Raw genomic sequence first — 23,960 nt, forward strand, 5'->3', positions numbered from 1 at the left:
ATAACTCATACTAAATATCAACAACGTTTTAGAAACAGGGACAAACCGTCTTTACAGTTAGACTCTAAATCAGCCTAACTCCACCTACAAAATGCAGCATGCAATTTCAGTGACATTTTGCACGCATATTCCCACTAGGCTGAGGAAGAAATGCCACTCTTTTCACATTGGCCTGTTATACCGCCACCAGCAGGTCTAATTTAGCAATACACATTTTTGGAACAAAATGCCTCAAATCATGAATGAAGTGTCCGATTGTCGTGAACGGTCTAAGAAGAAATGCCACCCTTTTCACATTACATTACAGTCATTTAGCAGACGCTTTTATCCAAAGCGACTTAGTGCATTCAACATAGGTAGGAAACAAAACTACTAATCACCAGAAGTATTAAGTGCATTATCTTCTAAAACAAGCAACTAAGAGTATACATTGGCCTATTATAGCGCCACCAGGAGGCCACAAAATAAGGGCAATGTGCTTATAATTACAGGACATGGCAACACTGAGCATGGCGAGAGCTCTATAACAAAGAAATCTGTCATTTACTCCTAATTGTATTCAAATGTGCTGTATTGGGCCCTAAATGTACTGTAATTGAGGGGGGGGGGGGGTGTTATATGTATTTAGCCTGTCTGTGTGGATTTATTTATTCATTTTTTATTTTTTATGTTGGAACTGAAAAACGGGAGGAATTGTATCGCTTGTGACGTCACGTGCGGGGGCAAATCAGTTTGGCCTGTTTTGAGACCAATTTACATAAACCCCAGATATGCTGTGAAAGCCTGAGTGCTCAAACTGGGGTATTTTTTGGGATAGAAGAGAGGTAGGGGAGACCAAAAACACACAAAAAATAAGGAAATGTTCAAATTCATGGTGTAGACCCTTTAACTATTCGTACTTGGGAAGCTTGTCCGACTCATCATGACAGTAACCTAAGGTGACGTGTAATGTAACATGTAAATGTCGTTAGGAGACGCTACCCACCGTTATGATCATCATCAACACCAAAGCAGCGAGCTGTCACACATGAACTAATGTGGTCGGATCTTGGCATAAAAGATCTACAGTAGTATCTCGTCAGTTTTTCACATTTGATGGGAGAGGGGTTTTATGCTTTACAGTTTTGTCAGTGCACAACGTTTGTCTAGCCTGTAATGAAGAGCATCACCATCTCCACCATAGTAATGGAAAACAGTGTCACTGCAGAAACACACCACTATACAAGGTCCATGTCTTAAAAAATACCTCTTATACTACTGCACGTCATCAGAGAGTGTACTGTGATACATTTGTCTGGACACTGTCCCTACAGTAATTGAACAACAGCGACTTTGATTTGTTTGTTTAATTACACAACATTATATGCATTTTATAATATATAGACTTAAAAAATAGATTATTCATTAAAATAAATACAAATAAAATACAATATTCAGCAAAGTTCACACATTAAAACACAACAACAATATGGTGGCCAAGGGCGCCTACAGTACTCTCCTGGCGTTAGGAAGCAAGCCCACATCGCCAAGATTTTTTTTTTTAGCTCTTGAACCTAGCTCTGACGTGGCAAGTCTCACCCATGTGCAACTAACATATAGTGGCAGACCAATGTGTTACTCTATCGGGCCTCTGGCCGCACTTGGACCTGGGCCTGGTCCACAGAGCTGTTGCAGGACTGGGGTGCAAACCAAGGACCTGGTGTGTGCCACCCAGGAACTTGGTGGGCAACTGCATTGGACCAACAGCAATGCTATGAACAATAATAATCAATGTGGTGAACAATTCATACTGTCACATGTATCATTAAATGCCATACCATTTAACTTCATTCAATACCACTGTTTTAAAGTGCTTTGTTGTTGACCCAGGACCACTGTGCTGCATCCTTGCTCTGGACAGATTCTCAATTAACTTTATCCTTACCCACCACCCACCCCATTGACATATTGACCCACACCCCACAAAGGGGTGAACTGACAGCAAACCTTGTAAATTACAATTGGCAAGTGATATTTCTTTGTTAAAGTAAGTGTTAAATAGCTCTATATCCCTGGATATAGCAATCATTGCTATAGAGTAAAAAGGGGTCTCCCCATCTCTCCATCCAGTGGCGTATTCACTGTAGAAGCAAGGGTGGCGGCCGCCACCCCAAGTGGCGTAATAGTGATATGCAACTGACTTACCCTGCCAAACCCCACCCTGCCGCCCTGCTATTGGCTGAATACAAAAACGAGAAAACAAGGACTCCGCCCCCAAAGGGGACGGTGGGGGCATTTACAGTCTAATCCAGACCAAAACCCTAAAGTTATGTCTGGTCTCGTGGCGTGCCTCACTAGGCGTTGGCCTGCCGACTCAGAGGCTCGAGTTTGAATCTCGCTGGGGGCACTCTTTTTCCGACAACCGCAGGCAACTTTTTTTTGGCTAATAAAGTATAGTTTTGGACCATGACGGAGGCGCGCCGAATCAGCAGACCTTGAGGCTGAGGAAGTCGCGCCCGAGCGCCTCCAGGCGCGAGTGCCCGCGACGACCAGCCGATGGCCGTTCGAGTTATGTACCGATAGGGACAGAATAGTAAATGATGTTGTGGGGACTGCGTTTGCCCCAACTGTCACTCAAAGTGACTACTGGCCAATCACAGCGTGACTTTTCCGGGTCTGGGCGGGTCTTGGCAGAAGTCAGTTGCATATCACTATCACGCCCCCAAGTGCGATCTCGCCTCCCCTAGAAAAACACCGACTAAAAAAAAAAGAGAAAAAAAAAAAAACCCCAACCCAACCCCGACAAAAAAATCCCAACCCCGAAAACGATAGTGGGCAGGCAGCCAATCACCACCGTATCCATTCAGTAGAGCAACCAGTTTTGTAGTGCTGTTCTTTTTTAGTGCTAAGATGCTAATTGCTAATAAACTCTGCCATTAATTGGTACTAATGAATGATTCCGTCGGACCAGAACTGCTTGTGTTTCCGGCTCCTGACACATGGTAGATATCTGGAGAACAAAAAATGGTTTGGTAAAATGGCTCATTCAATCTGTAAATCTGTGTTTTGTTCAAATTTTTCAAGATGTTTTGAAAATAGCAGATGTACAAGTTCACTACGGCGATGCCTTGTGAGCTTGTATATCGGCTATTTTCAAATAGCCAATGTATATAGTGTAGGAGGGTGAAAGTGGTTAAACTGAATGTGATGCTATATAACAAATGTAGCTGGGGACCCCCTGAAACCGCCTCAAGGACCCCTGGAGGTGCTTGAAAACAACAAGTAACAACAGAGTATAAATTGAATATCAAGCTAAATTATTAACCACTTTATCTCTGCCTTCTAAATTTTGGGCATATTATTAAAGACGGGGGAAGATCATTTTCAAAATGAGCAGAACGTCACTAAGTAACTTAGTGACGTGGTTAAGAACACACTCAAGCAGTAGCATGGCGATTCAATATTAAAGATAATTCCATGCCACCACCAAAAATTATGACATTCAGATCAGTACTGATGGTCATGTTGGACAAAACATACATAACCCATGCTGAAAAGGCCAAAAGTATCCTTTACAAAAGAAGCAACCAAAATGTAGGGAGATCCTTTTCCCCCTTTCTCTTAAAGTAGTACACCCCAAAAATTACTTATTTTCTATCAATTACACACCCGCCTTGAATTCATGGAGATTTTTTTGTATAAATTTGTCGCATTCCTGAGCCAATAATTTTATGAGCGTTTTGAGTCCTATTGAGTCTCCTACTGACCGATGTGATGACCCGGTCAGGAATGCGACAAAAACAAAAAATCTCAATGAATTCAAGGCTTTGTGGGTTGTGTAATTGATAGAAAATATATACATTTTTGGGTGTACAACTCCTTTAATATATCCGTTAAATTGTTTAAACACGCTATATATTAAAAATAAGAAAAGAAAACTTGATACTTCAATATTGAGTCTTTCCCATTTGTTTCATCATATTGAATCTGGCATATTGAAACCCTCACAACAGGGGTCAGCACAGATTTAATTTAGATCAGTGAATCTATTAAAGATGATGGAACTTACTTCGCCTTCCACGTATTCTCCTTAAGAAGTTTAATCCAGAGGAAGAAAAACCACCACTTGTACTCTGTATGGAAAACATGGACCAGTAACTAAGGATTATGTTTACAGAATGCAAGCCAAAACATAATTAAAGAGGCACTGTCCATGACAGTTATCAGAGTTATCAGTTATCGACTCCTACTGGTTGTTCTGGGTGCCTGTTTGGTGGGGAGGGTTACTAGTGCAGATACACACCCGAAATTGTCATAGCGACATTAATTTGCATGTCCTTGTGGGACCAGAAGCTTGGCGACCAAATTATAATTTACTCCACCTGGTGTGAGGTGCATGTAGCTTGGCATTTTACTTGTGACAGAAGAAAGCACTGTTCAATGGAGGAGAGTGGGAGACAGTTATACCATCTACTTTCCTCGTAGCTATAACTCTATTTTATGTTTCAATTTATATTCAGATACATTTTTCTAAAAAGGATTATGAGACAAAGCTAAAATGCTTGCTCCATTCCGAGGTCAATACAGTCAAAGAAGTGTTGCTATTGGTCAACAGCGCACATTAGGCCAAATTCACACCAGCAGTGAATGACTAAATTGGGAGAAAATGGGGAAAAACTGCAAAAGAGAACCAAATAGCAAACTGGTTCTAGTGGAACTAACTGTGGTATAAAAACTATTGTTGTGACACTTCAAAAGGGTTTCAAATGCACTTACGCCTGTTTGATTAGAGCCTGGGCCTGTGCTTCCTGCAGGTACCCTTCTTAATAAGGCAGCTCGGATCTGTAGGCAGAATGTTATGAATGTTGTACAAGAAACATAAGATACATCATTTGTTGCAACTTTATAAAACAAAAATATTTTATTTTAATATAGTTTAGTATGTATCGGTATGTTCTGTATTTGATATAGCATACTCAACATACCTTTGAATCCAACAGTGTCCCAAACACTAAAATGAAGAAACCCTAAATGAAAAAATAAAGAGAAGTGTTTTATTTCTGATGGTATACAGCAGTAAAGTAATGTACATCATACATATCCATACCCAATACAAAACAAAATGTTTGTCTGTCACCTTTTTTGCCCAATAATGATTTGGTTAAAAATGTTGCCATAATGCTGATTAGTTATGATGTTATCACTTCGTTCAGTGTATAGCATACAACCCAAGGTTCTATCAAAGTCCAATATCACTTCGAGACCTGGCTTGTTTTTAAACACCATGTGAATTCACTATGGACTGTGTAATATATCATTAGTTAAGTATGTTTTTCCACAGTACTACTTCTATGCCCATAGGTGGGTAGGAGTAACATGGTCAGTCTATGGTGGTCGTTCGGAGACCGACTTTCCTCGCTACTCCTACCCACCTACGGCCACTCATCCTGGGCATAGAAGTGGAACTGTGGAATAACGTCCTTAACTAATGATATATGGTTAAGTTCACCAGTAGTTAATGGCAAGGACCAGAAATTAATGATGAGTTCATGATAAATTCATGAATAATTAATGTATGACTTCATCATTAATTCATCAAGTGTATGAATGTGACCTATTACATACATTTTCCTCGTTTATTGTATTTTTTTGCAATACCTGTAATGAGTTGAAGAATGCGAAGGCAATATGGATTCCAGTATTTGTTGGAGCTGTCATAGTTCCCACTCCCAGACCCCAGGTCAATCCAAAGAAAGGAGTCAAAATGGCCAAGCATCTTGCAATGACCACTACCGCATTCTTTTCCTCTGACTGGGCAGAATCCCCGACACCTCTCCTCAGCATTTTGTACAAGACCACGATAAGAATTAGGAAGTTTATAAAAACAATGGTCAAGGCAGGAATCACAAACGCAAGGAGGGCTTTCGTCTTGTGCCAGTTTAGCCAACAAGCGTTGTATTCTCTGATGTAGCCACTGCTGCCCGCTGTAGAGGCAATGGTGACAACTGCTATAATTAAAGGGCCTCCGTAGCCCACACAGAAACTGATGGCCAGCATGGTTGATTTGGACATGTTGGAGAAGACCATGATGGTTCGGTAAAACAGGAGAAGGCCAGACACAAGCATCCAAAAGAACAAGGCAAGGTAGAAAAAGTGTATGAAAAATGTTGCTGCGGTGCATGGAGCGACTGGAACTCTGTAATCTTGCCCTGGATTTTCAAGGGGGTTGTCCGCAATTGCTGATCCAATGATGAACCAGATGTTTGCAATGAGCAGAGACACAGCAATGTTCACAATACAAACATGACGTATGTATGAGGTGCTGTTTCTGGTCATGGCTTTCCAAACGACTCCCTCAACGATGAGACAAATGACCAAGCATCCCATTGATATCCCTACGCCAATGTACGAGATTATGTCCAGTAAAGCTTTAATTTCTAGGGGAATGTCAATTGACATAAGAATTGTGAAGGAGGTCAGGTGGGTGCAGTTACAGGTGACGGTATCATTTATATCTGACACAAAAGTACACCCCTCGTGGTCCCATCCGCCAAGGTTATCAAAGAGTGCGAAGTTCCAGAAGACGCACTGTGGGCTCAATGTCAATGATGTGTTTTGTTTGTCAAAACGTATTATCACATTTTCAACTGTTGTGTTCAGCTTGACCATCAGCACTTTGCCATTGATGGTGTTCTCATAGCTGGTTTCGTTGCTGGTGGTATTGAAGCTGCTGGCATTGAAGCTGGCATTCCTGGGAGGCAGGATGTTGTTGAGGGCGAAGACAATGGTGGTAATGAAGAGGTTGGTAGCACCGGTGTTTAGAACGTCGAGGGTGACACTAGAGTTAATGTCTGCGTTGTACGAGTAGTTGAATCTTGCTCTGTTCAGCAGGATGAGGTCGGTTGTTATGTTAAACTCCCCCTCCAAGGCGTCGCTGATAGATTCCAGTGAAATTAGAAACTGTGAGCTGGCGTTGAGGGTTTCGTTGGTGTTCAGAATGACCCAGGATTCTGTTGCTGCTTCAGCAATGATGACATCAACTATTTCCAGGATATCCTGCAGACAAAACAGCATTTCTCTGTTAGGGTGTATACATGTTTATCTTGTTTCGAGCTACAAAATATTGCTTAATACTTTAAGCAAAGTACTAACTGGCATAATAAAGCTCCTCCAGTGGTTCACAATTTGGTGTTTTAGTGATGAACACTTCCCTATTTCATCAGGTCATTCATCTAGTGTTTCATATATTCATTAAAATGGAAACAAGCAGTGTTCTGGGTCCGCAGTATCAGAGTTAATAATCATCTTACTCCATCATTTTTATGAATATATTTTTTTGAGCTGAAGGCGAGGCTATATGGGGGTATCTTCCACCCGCTTACCGTCATGACAGGCTTATTGACATCAACAGCTTCCTCTGCAATGTTTCCCAGGATGCTAATAATAGCATATATGGTTGCACTCGAACCAGTAATTTCTGTTTGCAGTGCTTGTACCTCCTCAGTTAGATTTGCCACAAAAACTGGAACTGTCTCCTCATCCAAATCCTAAAAGAATCAAACATTATTTGCATGGTACAAACCAAGAGCATTCTGTTATACCAGTGGTTCTCAAACTTTTTTAGGTCAAGGACCCCAAATTAATATGTAGGCTATTTAGCTCTGGACCGGGCCCCCATCTGGAAATATCTTGTACCAAAGACCCTCATACAAGATAAGTGTTGTTAAACTGTTTTGAAAAATATTCCACATATAAAACAAGTTTTTTGAAAAGTACCTGATCTACAAGCTAACAACAAACAATTTACAATTTACAATTTAGGCAGTAGTAGATCAGCCATTTTCAAATATCCGATGTGTATAGGGGTATATTAACTAATTTCGCTGGGGACCTCCTGGAACACCCTCGAGGACGCCTGGGGGTCCTCAGAGCCCATTTTGAGAACCACTGGTGTAAGTGATTGCCCTTCATGTGAGGGCATTCCCTTTAAAGATTAAAACATTAATGGGTTATTCTACCTGGGATATAGTCAGAAGATCTTGAATTTCTATTACAATACAACTATCCTCCAGAAGTGTCCATTGTCCACTGGCCTCACATCGGGCAACTATTTTTCCCGCCTGGCCGCGACCACATGGTCTTTCTGATATGTCTCCTTCTCGTCCACTAAGGTTCTCCTCATCGTTACACGTAGGACCTTGTGCAAAGTGCAAAGTATGCAGTTATTTCCATGCAAAATGAATGACGACTGCAACAATAATACATACTGCGTATAATTATAATAATAACAATGATAATAATAATAATAATTACATTTCTATTTACCAATTGGGCAACACTTTACTTAAAGGTTGCGTCTATAATGCATTATAATCACATTTATAACGCATTATAATGCACTTATAAGGCATTATAACAAATATAAATGTTTATAATTATGCATAACAACTTAAAACAAGGGTTATGAAGTATTATAACTTATAATAATATAATTTATAAGTGCTGGTCATAATGCATTATACTCAGTGGAACAGCACATTATCACTACCAGGTACCACGTTACTTGAAGGTCTTGTCTATAATGCATTATAATGCATCATAATGCATTACAATGTACTTATAATGCTTCATAACACTCGTTATAAATGTTATAATTATGCATAACAACTTCTAACAAAGACACTTTATAAATAGCTAGGTTAAGGTAGCTATATGCTGTTCCACTGAGCTTGTAATGCATTATGACCAGCACTTGAAATATGTTATAAACGTTGTAATAAGTTGTCATACATAATTATAAACCTTTATAACGAGTGTTGTGTGCCTTATAAGTGCATTACAATGTGTTATAAATGTGATTATAATGCATTATAGACGCGTCCTTTAAGTAAAGTGTTACCTAAAAGGGTTTTGGCACTTTTCCTAGTGGTACAGTGGGAAAGTCCTGGGTTGAATTCCCACCGCAGGCCAACTGCAGACAGGAAATAGTTTTACTTACTCTCACGGAAGATTTTCAGAGTTGTTTTCGTCTCATATATCGTCTCGTTGATCACTCTACATTTAAAGCTTTTTTCGTCTTCACTCGTTCCTCCGCAGTTTCCCATTATGTAATTGTGGTGGACGCAGTAATCTTGATCCAGTTCCACAACTGTGAACATTTAATCATATTGGCGAATTACAGGCAGATGTGTGTATAGCTTTTATTGTTGTCCCAGAAATGCACTGTGATGAGATATTCTTTATTTTTACTTAATTATTTTGTAATACTATTTTCACGCGTTTTATGCTTTATTAGATAAGAGAGAGTAGAGACAGGAAGCCGAGGATAGAGAGAGAGAAAGACGTGCAAATGGTTCCGGCTGGAAGACGCCGATGCACCCCACCAATTCATTCTTACCTGAAGGTAAGACTTCTTCGTTCACATTCCTCCACTGGACTTTATAGTCCAGTTGCACGCAACACTTAAGTTCGAATTTTTGATCTTCCCGACAGGGGATGTTGAGAATGCGTTTGGCTCGTATGATGGGAGCTGGTTTGATGACATCAAGTTTCAAGGTTCCCTTCTGGACGAACCTCATTGCGGGACCTTCCAGGCTGCATTCATAATTCCCTGAGATAAAAATGAAGCCAGAATTATTTGATGAATCAGTACAATGTGAAATAGTACAACTTCTACATGTGAGTTACAGTATAAAGAGGTGATCTACATAGAATATTGTACACAGGTCTCTCTTGTCTATATTCAGTCCAAATTTTAAATGGTAAAAGTGGCACATTTGTAAAATGATTCCAAATCGTTTTTATTATTATTAATGTGGCACCATTTCTGCCTACTCAATCATTTCTGCTTTATTTCTGTTAGTGACAGTGAGACAGACACAGGAAAGGCAGGGAGAAAGGGGCAGGGCCACACACACACACACACACACACACACACACACACACACACACACACACACACACACACACTCCGGTCTGAAATCCCCATCGATCATGTCATTGGCAGGTCATTTTATGAGCTAGCCACAGAACGCCACTGAGACACAGAGCAAGTAGACAGAAATGGCACAATCCATTAAAAAATAACAAACTGTGGTGTGGTGAAGTAGTCAGAACACAACAAATGTAGTATTATTCAACTTTTTGAACTGTAGCTGCATTGTGCTGATATTGAGTTCTGATTGGTCATTAAAAGTCATGGTAGCAATTGGTACTTACCACTATCATGAGCAATAATGTTCTCAATTGTAAGACTGGAGGTCTGGTCACTAAGAGAGACTTTAAACCTTCCAAAGCTTGCAACATTCCTCCCATTGAATTTCCACTGATTACGAGTAACTTTCATGTTCTCAGGAGGAGGCCCACATCTCACCGTTATGTTTTGACCAGTGTACTTTTTTGCCGGAAAGGTGATTGGATTCGGACCTTGAGTAAATGTGAACAGGATCAGTTGATATATTGTTTTCCATCTGATTCCAAATTGATGACATCATTTTTCTGTAGCTTATTTTAGAAACTTACTTGTAACAGTCGGAACGTCTGGGACAACCTCGGCATCCACATCCACGGCATTTGGGACTTGTGTATTTAATCCGGTTATTGCCGTTGAATTAAACTCTGATGTTTGCAGAACGTAGGTTACAATAGTGCTTCCTTGTCTGTTAGTAAGAACAAACAAGGAGCAAAGTTGAGAACAAATGTGTCACACAGTCCTACATCTAAATTGCTGTATTTGTTGCTGTAAAATACTGTACCTAAATCCTGTTACTGAAATAGAAATGAACCCTGACATTCCTTCATAGTGTTTTGTCAACTGCAAATGAAATGATACTTTTAATGACAGGGACATAGCAAAATGAAAAACAATTGAATTAAATGGAGATGAGACTGGATTTCCTTTAAAAGAAAACACACACACACACACACACACACACACACACACACACACACACACACACACACACACACACACACACACACACACACACACACACATACCGTGTTCTCCATCTCTTTTTTAAGGTCTTTGAATTCTGAAGTATTTGGATCTCTTAACTCCTCTGTGAAAGGCCTTTTAAGCCTAACTGACAAGTCCACGTCGAATTCTGAGAGAAGAAAAAAAGACAGTATACTGTAGTTGCATGCGTTGTCTTGTATGCAATTGACCGTATCGTATCTGCCGGGTGGAAATCTCATCATTCCAAAACTAAGGAGTTACTATACTGTTACTTTTCAGGATTAAAAAAAAGCATGTTTCGAGGTTGTAGTAGATCAGCTACGTTGTTATTCTTTAGTGTGGCGCTTTAGTATGATCAAGTACGGCATTAATTTACAAAAAAACAAAAAGTACATACATTTTTTATTAAAATATGGAGATAAGAGGCCCGACAGCAACGATATACATTCCCACGGTGGACAATTTGCTCTTATGTCATACTCAGGAAAGTATGAATATCATCGCTGTCGGGCGGAAACCTTCTATGTTCATTCACTTTGATGAAATGTAAAAAAAGAAGCTGCATTCCAAAGGATCCAATGGAGTTATTATTTAGTCAAAAGCTCTTGTTAATACTTTTCATTGATAATTATTTATAAAAACCCACAGTCAAACTTAACCACTTTCAACATGATGTTCCTATGTTGGTCATGTCATAATAGGCAAAGAGTTTAAAAATAAATAAAGATAATGTCAAAGTACTTCAAATCATTTTGAAAATAGCAAAACGAATACAAAGCAGATCTACAAGCTCACAATACATCATGATGTGACGTGTTGAGCTTGTAGACACTGTCATACAGCATAAGTGTACAACGCAGTGGTGTGTTCTACCGTCAGATGCTGTGTACGGCGTATACCTTGAGATTTTTTTTGGTCGCTACCGTATACCTTCAAAAACTGTTTCATCCATTGAAAACGCGAGAGCGTATACCCACGACCACGCGCATCGTATCGTATACCTTCCGAAAAAAACTAGAACACAACACTGGTACAACGTAAGTATAAATGGGGGGGGGGGGGGGGGGCAATGTGTTTTAAACACTTAATGGTTGTTGTAGTTGGATCTGTAATGACATTTATATAGGCATAGGAACCATTATAACAGGAGGGTTCATGTACCCCACCCCGCAATGTTGTTTAAACACTTACTGGTTGTTGTTGTCTCCGGCTGTGGAACTGTAGTGACCTGTGCAGCAGTAGTTGAATCTGTAATGACATTTATTCATAGGCATAGGAACCATTATAAGAGCAGTTACAAGAGAGAGTTCATGTACCCAACCCCATCTCTTTTTTTTCCTTCATAACACCCCCCCCCCCCCCCACCCCCAACCACATGTGTTCCCATGAATCATTAAATTGTCCGTCTGTCTTTCATTTTCTAGTTAGTTTACTTACAAGACATACAGTATATACAATTAACAAACAGTAGTTGCAATGCCTGCAAGGAAGGAAGTCTGTGGTCTTCCTTTCCTTGATAAAATCGGCCACTAAAAAGCAGGCATAAATTGTTCATCTAAAGCATGAGAATACTTGATACCAGTGACATTCACTCATGAGTGACGTGTGCAAATCATTCAAATCATGGTCGCTCAGCAGTCTGAAGTACATATAGTGGAAGTCCTTTTATTCGCATTACCAAAGACATTTCCGATCACTGTATGTCAAATTTTCTTTAATTGGTTCAATTATTAACAATTTATTATTTATTACGACTGTAACCAAAAGGATCCTTATGGGTTAAAGTTAAATTAACACATTTTACTGTGTATCTATTACCTATTTATTGAAATACAGAATTATCCTTGCATATTACTGGCTGTCTATTCTCACGTAGCCAGACTTTCAGTGATCTGGTGACGTTCTAATTCTGTTTGGGGTAGAGGAGGGTGGTAATAATTCTGAGATTTAAAAAAAACTGGCATAGGGGAAGGCATTCAGTTGGTGTGGTAAAGGCGTACAGTGGTTGTAATCTTTCACCAGTCGTCCATACAATGAATTTAGATGTATCCAGACGAGTGGTAGGCAGAGATAGGCGAAGATATCAATGGTCTGGCCAAGTGAGACTACTGGCTGTCATGCGACCAAAGTAGATGAACCTCTGTAGAAACACGAGGACTGGTATGTAATAAGAATAAGGTCTATCTATGAATATAAAGAAGAGGGCATGACACATACTCAGCTTAATCTGAACGACGAGTGACACATCTAAAAGAGGAGCAGAAAACACACTCATGGCAAAACTTTGGCATAATTTTAACTGTTGAACCTGTGTTCTGGCACTAAAGAAATGAATGTATAATAATACTCACAAAATAATAAGTCCACAAAAGAACAATGATAAATGTGTCTTTTTCTGCTACTTGTTTAGCCAAAAAGTCAGTTCACTCAGGCTAAATCTAGGCAGTAAGTTTTTATGGGGATTCTATCATCTAAAGTTCTCACATACATATTATTCATTTACATCTCCTATTTCGGAACACTCAAATTGTATACACGTGTGTTGTATACAATTTGTTCCAAAGGACACTTGTCACACTTACCGATGGGCTGAATGCGCCGTCCATCGCCTCATGAAACAGTGAGATTACGACATTCAATACAAGTCTATAATAGGTGGATTTTCTTAAAGATATGTAGAGAAACTTGTGTTGATCGGTTTGCTGACAGCTAGTCTTACCTTACCTGAGCCAAAAAGCAGTAGACACACCCAGGATTACTAAAAAACTTTGTTGGTGCCACCATCGTTAGCATATAAAATGCCCCATTCTAAACTGATAAGAGTACTCTGTCTCCGATATATCATACTGTCTCAAGTATAGCCAAACAGAGTTGCAAGCCCCTACATACAGTAGGATATGCATTTACAGTTTGGAAATGTTTCCAATAGCCATCCAATTATTAGCATTTGTAGAGAATAACTAACTATATATGTCTTTTTTTTTTACATACTATATATTATATATTTTTTTCTTTAAAAAATGTTATCCCACGATTTTGTAACCCCATTTTTTACACCCAGTGCCAATTGTCTATATAATCCTGGGCACTACCTTCCCTCTGCCAACCTAGGGAGGCCAGGGCAGAGCGCATGCCTCCTTCAATGCATGAGAGCCAACTGACCTTCTAATCACCTGACAGGGGAGAGTTTCCCTGGTTGGACGTAGCACGTGGAAGGAACACGTCATTCCAACCAGTTCCTTTCCCCTCTATCAGGCGCCCCGGCTGGCCAGGGGGAGGCAGTATAGTGACCAGGATTACTGCATGTTTTTGTGAGGGCACCTACCCTAGGAGACAAGGGGAGAACATGCAAACTCAACACAAAGAGGCCCTTTAGCCAACCCCACCTAGGGTATGGGCACTGAAGACGCGGAGGAGAGAAGTAACCGCCAGTGCCCACAGCGTTCCCTGCGGGAACGAACCCAGGACCTTCTAGCTGTGAGGCGACAGCGCTACCGACTGCGCCACCGTGCCCTCAATAATAATAACTTGTTTCTTATATACAAATATTTGTATCCAGAACTTTATTTTGTAATACTTACCAGTTTTAGGTGTAGTTGTTGTTGGTGGTGGTGTTGTTGCCACCTGTACAATTGTCGTCGGTGTTGTAGTTGATGATGGTGTTGTTATTGATGGTGATGGCAGTGGTGATGTTGTTATTGTTGGTGGTGGTGTTGTCGTCGGTGTTGTTTTTGATGTTGTTCTTCTTGTTGTTGGTGGTGGAAGTGGTGGTGTTGTTGCTGTTGTTATGGTGGTGGTGGTGTTGGCTGTAGTATTTTGTCGTGTTGCAGCAGTAGTTGTTGAGTCTAGAAGGATAGATAATTCTATTATTGTACTGTGAACGTAATGTATAAAAGTGTTTCAAAACATGTTTTTCCCCAAACCTTTATTTGAAAAATATTTGTGTTTCACCTTTATCAGACTTTCTGGTGTTTTTGGAGAATTATTGTGTGTTGTGGCATGAGAGAATTTAAAATTGTGTTTGTTTTCCAAGTAATGAAAAGTAACTGTTCAGTTGATATTAATATTGCACAGTGTATTAGTTATGTATCAGGTGATGATGGCGAGCAAACTGACACTGTGGGAGCCACCCCAAGGGACAACTAGGAGGGGAAGGAGGCGCACAACCTACTACGTAGACACACTGCAGTGTGACAGAGGAGCTAGCAACACTGGAGAGCTCCGGAACCTGATGCTGGAAAGGAGAGAGTGGAGGGCAGCAATCCAGGAGTCCAGAGTTGGTGTCGACTAGTCCGCACTCTCACATGACATTGTAAAGTTTTACTTAGGGAGGGATGGGTCGGCTTTTTAGATCTCATGACCCAGAATTACAGGCAGATTCCAAACTACTCATACTAATCATGAAAAAGTGGTAAGGTTTTAAACCTAAGGTTTAATGTGTCATTTTAACTAATATTATTAGGGGGCCTTGGAGCCAGGTATCGGGGCCCCAGGATTTGTAGCCGCATTCCTGTCTGCAGGTATACCAAATTCCTTGTTAGTTACTTACAGGTTACCGAAGTTGGTGTTGTTATGACTGTAGTGTTCTGTTTTGTTGTTGTTGTTGTTGTTGTTGGTGGTGTTGTCAACTGCGTTGTTTTTGATGGTGGTGTTGTTCTTGTTGTTGGTGGCAGTGGTGGGGTTTTTGCTGTTGTTTTTATGGTGGTGGTGGTGGTGTTGGTTGTAGTATTTTGTTGTGTTGTAGCAGTAGTTGTTGGGTCTAGAAGGATACATATGCTATTATTGTACTGTGAACGAAATTTATTTAGTACTTCAAAACATGTTTTTCCCCAAAACTTTCTTTGAAAAATATTCAGTTGGTGTGCTTCAGTTTTATCAGACTTTTTGGTGTTTTTGGAGAATTATTGTGCTGTTGTGTTGTGGCAGAAGATAATTTAGAATTGTGTTTGTTTTTTCAGAAAAGTAACTGTTCAGTTGATATTAATATTGCACAGTGTATCAGTTATGTATCAGGTGATGATGGCGAGCAAACTGACACTGTGGGAGCCACCCCAAGGGACAATTAGGAGGGGCAGGAGGCGCATTCCTGTCTGCAGGTATACTTGTATCACTAATGAATAATCTATTCTTTGCAAACAACGATATTCTACCTTGTTTTCAGTTTTTTTGCTGTTGTTTTTATTTATTTAACATTATTCCATTGTCATGCTGTTCACAAATGTTTTTGGTATGGTCAAAACATATAATATTCAACCAAATTCCTTGTTAGTTACTTACAGGTTACCGAAGTTGGTGTTGTTATGACTGTAGTGTTCTGTTTTGTAGTTGTTGTTGTTGTTGGTGGTGTTGTCAACAGCGTTGTTTTTGATGGTGGTGTTGTTCTTGTTGTTGTTGGTGGCAGTGGTGGGGTTGTTGCTGTTGTTTTTACGGTGGTGGTGGTGTTGGCTGTAGTATTTTGTCGTGTTGTAGCAGTAGTTGTCGGGTCTAGAAGGATACATACAGTAGTATGCTATTATTGTGCTGTGAAAATAATGTATTTAGTGCTTCAAAACATGTTTTTCCCCAAACCTTTATTTGAAAAATATTCAGTTCGTGTGTTTCAGCTTTATCAGACTTTTTTTTGTTTTTGGAGAATTATTGTGCTGTTGTGTTGTAACAGAAGAGAATTTAGAATTGTGTTTGTTTTCCAAGTAATAAAAAGTAACTGTTCAGTTGATATTAATATTGCACAGTGTATTAGTTATGTATCAGGTTATGATGGCGAGCAAACTGACACTGTGGCAACACTGGAGAGCTCCGGAACCTGATGCTGGAAAGGAGGGAGTGAAGGGCAGCAATCCAGGAGTCCAGAGTTGGTGTCGACTGGTCCGCACTCACACATGACATTTTAAAGTTTTACTTAGGGAGGGATGCGTCGGCTTTTTAGATCTCATAAACCAGAATTACAGGCAGATTACAAACTACTCATACTTAGTCATGAAAAAGTGGTATCAGTGCATCCCTAAGGTTTAATGTGTAATTTTAACTAATATTATTAGGGGGCCTTTGAGTCAGTTATCGGAGGCACAGGATTTGTAGCCGCATTCCTGTCTGCAGGTATACTTGTATCACTAATGAATGTTCTATTATTTTCAAGCAACGATATTCTATCTTGTTTTTATACATATGCTATTATTGTACTGTGAACGTAATGTATTTAGTGCTTCAAAACATGTTTTTCCCCAAACCTTTATTTGAAAAATATTCAGTTGGTGTGTTTCAGCTTTATCAGACTTTTTGGTGTTTTTGCAGAATTATTGTGCTGTTGTGTTGTGGCAGAAGAGAATTTAGAATTGTGTTTGTTTTCCAAGTAATTAAAAGTAGCTGTTCAGTTGATATTAATATTGCACATTGTATTAGTTCTGTATCAGGTGATGATGGCGAGAAAACTGACACTGTGGGAGCCACCCCAAGGCACAGTTAGGAGGGGAAGGAGGCGCACAACCTACTACGTAGACACAGTGCAGTGTGACAGAGGAGCTAGCAACACTGGAGAGCTCCGGAACCTGATGCTGGAAAGGAGGGAGTGGAGGGCAGCAATCCAGGAGTCCAGAGTTGGTGTCGACTAGTCCGCACTCTCACATGACATTGTAAAGTTTTACTTAGGGAGGGATGCGTCGGCTTTTTAGATCTCATAACCCTGAATTACAGGCAGATTCCAAACTACTCATACTTAGTCATGAAAAAGTGGTATCAGTGCATCCCTAAGGTTTAATGTGTCATTTTAACTAATATTATTAGGGGGCCTTCGAGCCAGTTATCGGGGGCACAGGATTTGTAACCACATTCCTGTCTGCAGGTATACTTGTATCACTAATAAATGTTTTATTTTTTTCAAGCAACAATATTCTATCTTGTTTTTTTGTTTTTTTTGCCGTTGTTTTTATTTATTTAACATTATTCCATTGTCATGCTGGTCACAAATGTTGTTGGTATGGTCAAAACATATAATATTCAACAAAATTCCTTGTTATTTACTTACCGGTTACCGAAGTTGGTGCTGTTGTGACTGTAGTGTTCTGTTTTGTTGTTGTTGTTGGTGGTGTTGTCAACGGCGGTGTTTTTGATGGTGGTGTTGTTGGTGGCAGTGGTGGTGGTGTTGTTGTTGTTGTTTTTATGGTGGTGGTGGTGTTGGCTGTAGTATTTTGTCGTGTTGTAGTAGTAGTTGTCGGGTCTAGAAGGATACATATGCTATTATTGCACTGTGAACGTAATGTATTTAGTGCTTCAAAACATGTTTTTCCCATAGGTTTTTCCCCAAACCTTTATTTGAAAAATATTCAGTTAGTGTGTTTCAACTTTATCAGACTTTTTGGTGTTTTTGGAGAATTATTGTGCTGTTGTGTTGTGGCAGAAGAGAATTTAGAATTGTGTTTGTTTTCCAGAAAAGTAACTGTTCAGTTGATATTAATATTGCACAGTGTATTAGTTATGTATCAGGTGATGATGGCGAGCAAACTGACACTGTGGGAGCCACCCCAAGGAACAACTAGGAGGGGAAGGAGGCGCACAACCAACTACATAGACACACTGCAGTGTGACAGAGGAGCTAGCAACACTGGAGAGCTCCAGAACCTGAAGCTGGAAAGGAGGCAGTGGAGGGCAGCAATCCAGGAGTCCAGAGGGGTGCAATACGTTAGTCCGACAGCGCATTCCTCCGACAGCGCAGTGCTCCGACACTAAACAGTAAACCCGAACCAAACCCGCACCCTAACCCTAACCGCACGCGGATGCCACATAGTCGGAGAAACGGTCTGTCGGATTAACGCATGCCTCCCGTCCAGAGTTGGTGTCGACTAGTCCGCACTCTCACATGACATTGTAAAGTTTCATTAGGGAGGGATGCGTCAGCTTTTTAGATCTCATAACCCAGAATTACAGGCAGATTTCAAACTACTCATACTTAGTCATGAAAAAGTGGTATCAGTGCATCCCTAAGGTGTTAATGTGTCATTTTAACTAATATTATTAGGGGGCCTTGGAGCCAGGTATCGGGGGCCCAGGATTTGTAACCGCATTCCTGTCTGCAGGTATACTTGTATCACTAATGAATGTTCTATTCTTTGCAAACAACGATATTCTATCTTGTTTATAGTTTTTTTGCCGTTGTTTTTATTTATTTAACATTATTCCATTGTCATGCTGGTTACGAATGTTTTTGGTATGGTCAAAACATATAATATTCAACCAAATTCCTTGTTATTTACTTACAGGTTACCGAAGTTGGTGTTGTTATGACTGTAGTGTTCTGTTTTGTTGTTGTTGTTGGTGGTGGTGTTGTCAACAGCGTTGTTTTTGATGGTGTTGTTGTTCTTGTTGTTGTCATTGGGGTTGTTGCTGTTGTTTTTATGGTGGTGGTGGTGTTGGATGTAGTATTTTGTTGTGTTGTAGCAGTAGTTGTTGGGTCTAGAAGGATACATATGCTATTATGATACTGTGAACGTAATGTATTTAGTGCTTCAAAACTTTATTTGAAAAATATTCAATTGGTGTGTTTCAACTTTATCAGACTTTTTGTGCTGTTGTGTTGTGGCAGAAGAGAATTTAGAATTGTGTTTGTTTTCCAGAAAAGTAACTGTTCAGTTGATATTAATATTGCACAGTGTCTTAGTTATGTATCAGGTGATGATGGCGAGCAAACTGACACTGTGGGAGCCACCCCAAGGGACAACTAGGAGGGGAGGGAGGGGCACAACCTACTACGTAGAAACACTGCACTGTGACAGAGGAGCTAGCAACACTGGAGAGCTCCGGAACCTGATGCTGGAAAGGAGGGAGTGGAGGGCAGCAATCCAGGAGTCCAGAGTTGGTGTCGACTAATCCGCACTCACACATGACATTGTAAAGTTTTACTTAGGGAGGGATGCGTCAGCTTTTTAGATCTCATAACCCAGAATTACAGGCAGATTCCAAAGTACTCATACTTACTGTAGTCATGAAAAAGTGGTATCAGTGCATCCCTAAGGTTTAATGTGTCATTTTAACTAATATTATTAGGGGGCCTTGGAGCCAGGTATCGGGGGCACAGGATTTGTAGCCGCATTCCTGTCTGCAGGTGTACTTGTATCACTATTGAATGTTCTATTCTTTGCAAACAACGATATTCTATTTGTTTTTTGGCCTTTATTTTTATTTATTTAACATTATTCCATTGTCATGCTGGTTACAAATGATTTTGGTATGGTCAAAACATATGATATTCAACCAAATTCCTTGTTAGTTACTTACAGGTTACCGAAGATGGTGTTGTTATGACTGTAGTGTTTTGTTTTGTTGTTGTTGTTGTTGTTGGTGGTGGTGTCAACAACAGCGTTGTTTTTGATGGTGGTGTTGTTCTTGTTGTTGTTGGTGGCAGTGGTGGTGTTGTTGCTGTTGTTTTTATGGTGGTGGTGGTGTTGGCTGTAGTATTTTGTTGTGTTGTAGCAGTAGTTGTTGGGTCTAGAATGATACATATGCTATTATGGTACTGTGAACATAATGTATTTAGTGCTTCAAAACGTGTTGTTCCCCAAACCTTTATTTGAAAAATATTCAGTTGGTGTGTTTCAACTTTATCAGACTTTTTGATGTTTTTGGAGAATTATTGTGCTGTTGTGTTGTGGCAGAAGAGAATTTAGAATTGTGTTTGTAAAAGTAACTGTTCAGTTGATATTAATATTGCACAGTGTATTAGTTATGTATCAGGTGATGATGGCGAACAAACTGACATTGTGGGAGCCACCCCAAGGGACAACTAGGAGGGGAAGGAGGCGCACTACAGTCCCTACTACGTTAACACACTGCAGTGTGACAGAGGAACTAACAACACTGGAGAGCTCCGGACCCTGATGCTAGAAAGGAGGGAGTGGAGGGCAGCAATCCAGGAGTCCAGAGTTGGTGTCAACTAGTCCGCACTCTCACATGACATTGTAAAGTTTTACTTAGGGAGGGATGCGTCAGCTTTTTAGATCTCATAATCCAATCCAGAATTACGGGCAGATTCCAAAGTACACATACTTGGTCATGAAAAAGTGGTATCAGTGCATCCCTAAGATTTAATGCGTCATTTTAACTAATATTAGGGCTTTGGAGCCAGGTATCGGGGTCCCAGGATTTGTAGCCGCATTCCTGTCTGCAGGTATACTTGTATCACTAATAAATGTTGTATTCGTTTCAAGCAACAATATTCTATCTTGTTTTGAGTTTTTTTTGCTGTTGTTTTTATTTATTTAACATTATTCCATTGTCATGCAGGTCACAAATGTTGTTGGTATGGTCAAAACATATGATATTCAACCAAATTCCTTGTTATTTACTTACCGGTTACCGAAGTTGGTGTTGTTGTGACTGTAGTGTTCTGTTTGGTTGTTGTTGTTGGTGGTGTTGTCAACGGCGTTGTTTTTGATGGTGGTGTTGTTCTTGTTGTTGTTGGTGGCAGTGGTGGTGTTGTTGCTGTTGTTTTTATGGTGGTGGTGGTGGTGTTGGTTGTAGTATTTTGTCTTGTTGTAGCAGTAGTTGTCAGGTCTAGAAGGATACATATGCTATTATTGTACTGTGAAAATAATGTATTTAGTGCTTCAAAACATGTTTTTCCCTAGCCTCGCGTGGCCAGACAATATCACACGACACACTGCGTGGATATTAGTCTGGTCCCTATCAACGATAGATTTTTTTCCAAGGGGTGGTTACAAAAAGATCCAAATAAGGTGATAAGCCCGCCCACATTTGGATACTGGGCCCTGATTGGTCCCTCACGACTTCGGAGGGAGAGAAATGAAATCTCTATTGAGGGGGGCCAGACCTAATCTGCCGAGGGCTAAAGTGCGATGCAATTTTGCAAAGGCAGATTCGTCTGGAACCAGGCTAGTTTTTCCCCAAACCTTTATTTGAAAAATATTCAGTTGGTGTGTTACAGCTTTATCAGACTTTTTGTTGTTTTTGGAGAATTATTGTGCTGTTGTGTTGTGGCAGAAGATAATTTAGAATTGTGTTTGTTTTCCAAGTAATGAAAAGTAACTGTCAGTTGATATTAATATTGCACAGTGTATTAGTTATGTATCAGGTGATGATGGCGAGCAAACTGACACTGTGGGAGCCACCCCAAGAGACAACTAGGAGGGGAAGGAGGGGCACAACCTACTACGTAGACACACTGCACTGTGACGGAGGAGCTAGCAACACTGGAGAGCTCCGGACCCTGATGCTAGAAAGGAGGGAGTGGAGGGCAGCAATCCAGGAGTCCAGAGTTGGTGTCGACTAGTCCGCACTCTCACATGACATTGTAAAGTTTTACTTAGGGAGAGATGCGTCAGCTTTTTAGATCTCATAATCCAATCCAGAATTACGGGCAGATTACAAAGTACTCATACTTGGTCATGAAAAAGTGGTATCAGTGCATCCCTAAGGTTTAATGTGTCATTTTAACTAATACTAGGGCTTTGGTGCCAGGTATCGGGGGCCCAGGATTTGTAGCCGCATTCCTGTCTGCAGGTATACTTGTATCACTAATAAATGTTTTATTCTTTTCAAGCAACGATATTCTATCTTGTTTTTAGTTTTTCTTTGCTGTTGTTTTTATTTATTTAACATTATTCCATTGTCATGCTGGTCACAAATGTTGTTGGTATGGTCAAAACATATAACATTTAACCAAATTACTCGTTATTTACTTACCGGTTACCGAAGTTGGTGTTGTTGTGACTGTAGTGTTCTGTTTGGTTGTTGTTGTTGGTGGTGTTGTCAACGGCATTGTTTTTGATGGTGGTGTTGTTGTTGTTCTTGTTGTTGTTGTTGGTGGCAGTGGTGGTGTTGTTGCTGTTGTTTTTATGGTGGTGGTGGTGGTGGTGGTGTTGGTTGTACTATTTTGTCTTGTTGTAGCAGTAGTTGTCGGGTCTAGAAGGATACATATGCTATTATTGTACTGTGAAAATAATGTATTTAGTGCTTCAAAACATGTTTTTCCCCAAACCTTTATTTGAAAAATATTCAGTTGGTGTGTTTCAGCTTTTTCAGACTTTTTGTTGTTTTTGGAGAATTATTGTGCTGTTGTGTCTTGGCAGAAGAGAATTTAGAATTGTGTTTGTTTTCCAAGTAATGAAAAGTAACTGTTCAGTTGATATTAATATTGCACAGTGTATTAGTTATGTATCAGGTGATGATGGCGAGCAAACTGACACTGTGGGAGCCACCCCAAGGCACAGTTAGGAGGGGAAGGAGGCGCACAACCTACTACGTAGACACACTGCAGTGTGACAGCGGAGCTAGCAACACTGGAGAGCTCCGGAACCTGATGCTGGAAAGGAAGGGGTGGAGGGCAGTAATCCAGGAGTCCAGAGTTGGTGTCGACTAGTCCGCACTCTCACATGACATTGTAAAGTTTTACTTAAGGAGGGATGCGTCGGCTTTTTAGATCTCATAACCCAGAATTACAGGCAGATTCCAAACTACTCATACTTAGTCATGAAAAAGTGGTATCAGTGCATCCATAAAGTTGAATGTGTTATTTTAACTAATATTATTAGGGGGCCTTGGAGCCAGATATCGGGGGCCCAGGATGTGTAGCCGCATTCCTGTCTGCAGGTATACTTGTATCACTAATAAATGTTCTGTTCTTTGCAACAACGATATTCTATCTTGTTTTTAGTTTTTTTGCTGTTGTTTTTATTTATTTAACATTATTCCATTGTCATGCTGGTCAAAAATGTTTTTGGTATGGTCAAAACATATAATATTCAACCAAATTCCTTCTTAGTTACTTACAGGTTACCAAAGTTGGTGTTGTTATGACTGTAGTGTTCTGTTTTGTTGTTGTTGTTGTTGTTGTTGTTGGTGATGCTGTCAAAAGTGTTGTTTTTGATGGTGGTGTTGTTGTTGTTGTTGGTGGCAGTGGTGGGGCTGTTGCTGTTGTTTTTATGGTGGTGGTGGTGTTGGCTGTAGTATTTTGTCGTGTTGTAGCAGTAGTTGTCGGGTCTAGAAGGATACATATGCTATTATTGTACTGTGAACG

The 23,960-nt window shown here is 40.1% G+C and overlaps 1 protein-coding gene across 1 annotated transcript in view; it reads right to left on the minus strand.

Annotated features, from left to right (window-relative positions):
* Positions 1-1,331: 1,331 nt before the first annotated feature.
* Positions 1,332-23,960, minus strand: part of LOC311063663 (uncharacterized protein) — a 91,989-nt gene continuing 69,360 nt past the window's right edge. Inside the window, exons 88-109 of the mRNA XM_084083193.1 lie at positions 22,628-22,846; positions 21,275-21,478; positions 20,204-20,413; positions 17,958-18,149; positions 16,214-16,420; positions 15,486-15,695; positions 14,518-14,781; positions 13,154-13,183; positions 12,128-12,184; positions 10,978-11,084; positions 10,734-10,792; positions 10,501-10,637; positions 10,198-10,404; positions 9,377-9,589; positions 8,978-9,127; positions 7,998-8,176; positions 7,362-7,526; positions 5,638-7,035; positions 4,965-5,006; positions 4,756-4,821; positions 4,049-4,112; positions 1,332-2,989 (exon numbers count right to left, since the gene is read on the minus strand). Coding sequence (XP_083939319.1) covers positions 2,916-2,989; positions 4,049-4,112; positions 4,756-4,821; positions 4,965-5,006; positions 5,638-7,035; positions 7,362-7,526; positions 7,998-8,176; positions 8,978-9,127; positions 9,377-9,589; positions 10,198-10,404; positions 10,501-10,637; positions 10,734-10,792; positions 10,978-11,084; positions 12,128-12,184; positions 13,154-13,183; positions 14,518-14,781; positions 15,486-15,695; positions 16,214-16,420; positions 17,958-18,149; positions 20,204-20,413; positions 21,275-21,478; positions 22,628-22,846 — 4,454 coding nt within the window. The 3' untranslated portion in view covers positions 1,332-2,915. The remainder of the gene's footprint in view (positions 2,990-4,048; positions 4,113-4,755; positions 4,822-4,964; positions 5,007-5,637; positions 7,036-7,361; positions 7,527-7,997; positions 8,177-8,977; positions 9,128-9,376; positions 9,590-10,197; positions 10,405-10,500; positions 10,638-10,733; positions 10,793-10,977; positions 11,085-12,127; positions 12,185-13,153; positions 13,184-14,517; positions 14,782-15,485; positions 15,696-16,213; positions 16,421-17,957; positions 18,150-20,203; positions 20,414-21,274; positions 21,479-22,627; positions 22,847-23,960) is intronic.

This window comes from Gymnoscopelus microlampas (genome assembly GCF_963454915.1).
Source record: "Gymnoscopelus microlampas genome assembly, chromosome: 16".
NCBI lineage: Eukaryota > Metazoa > Chordata > Actinopteri > Myctophiformes > Myctophidae > Gymnoscopelus > Gymnoscopelus microlampas.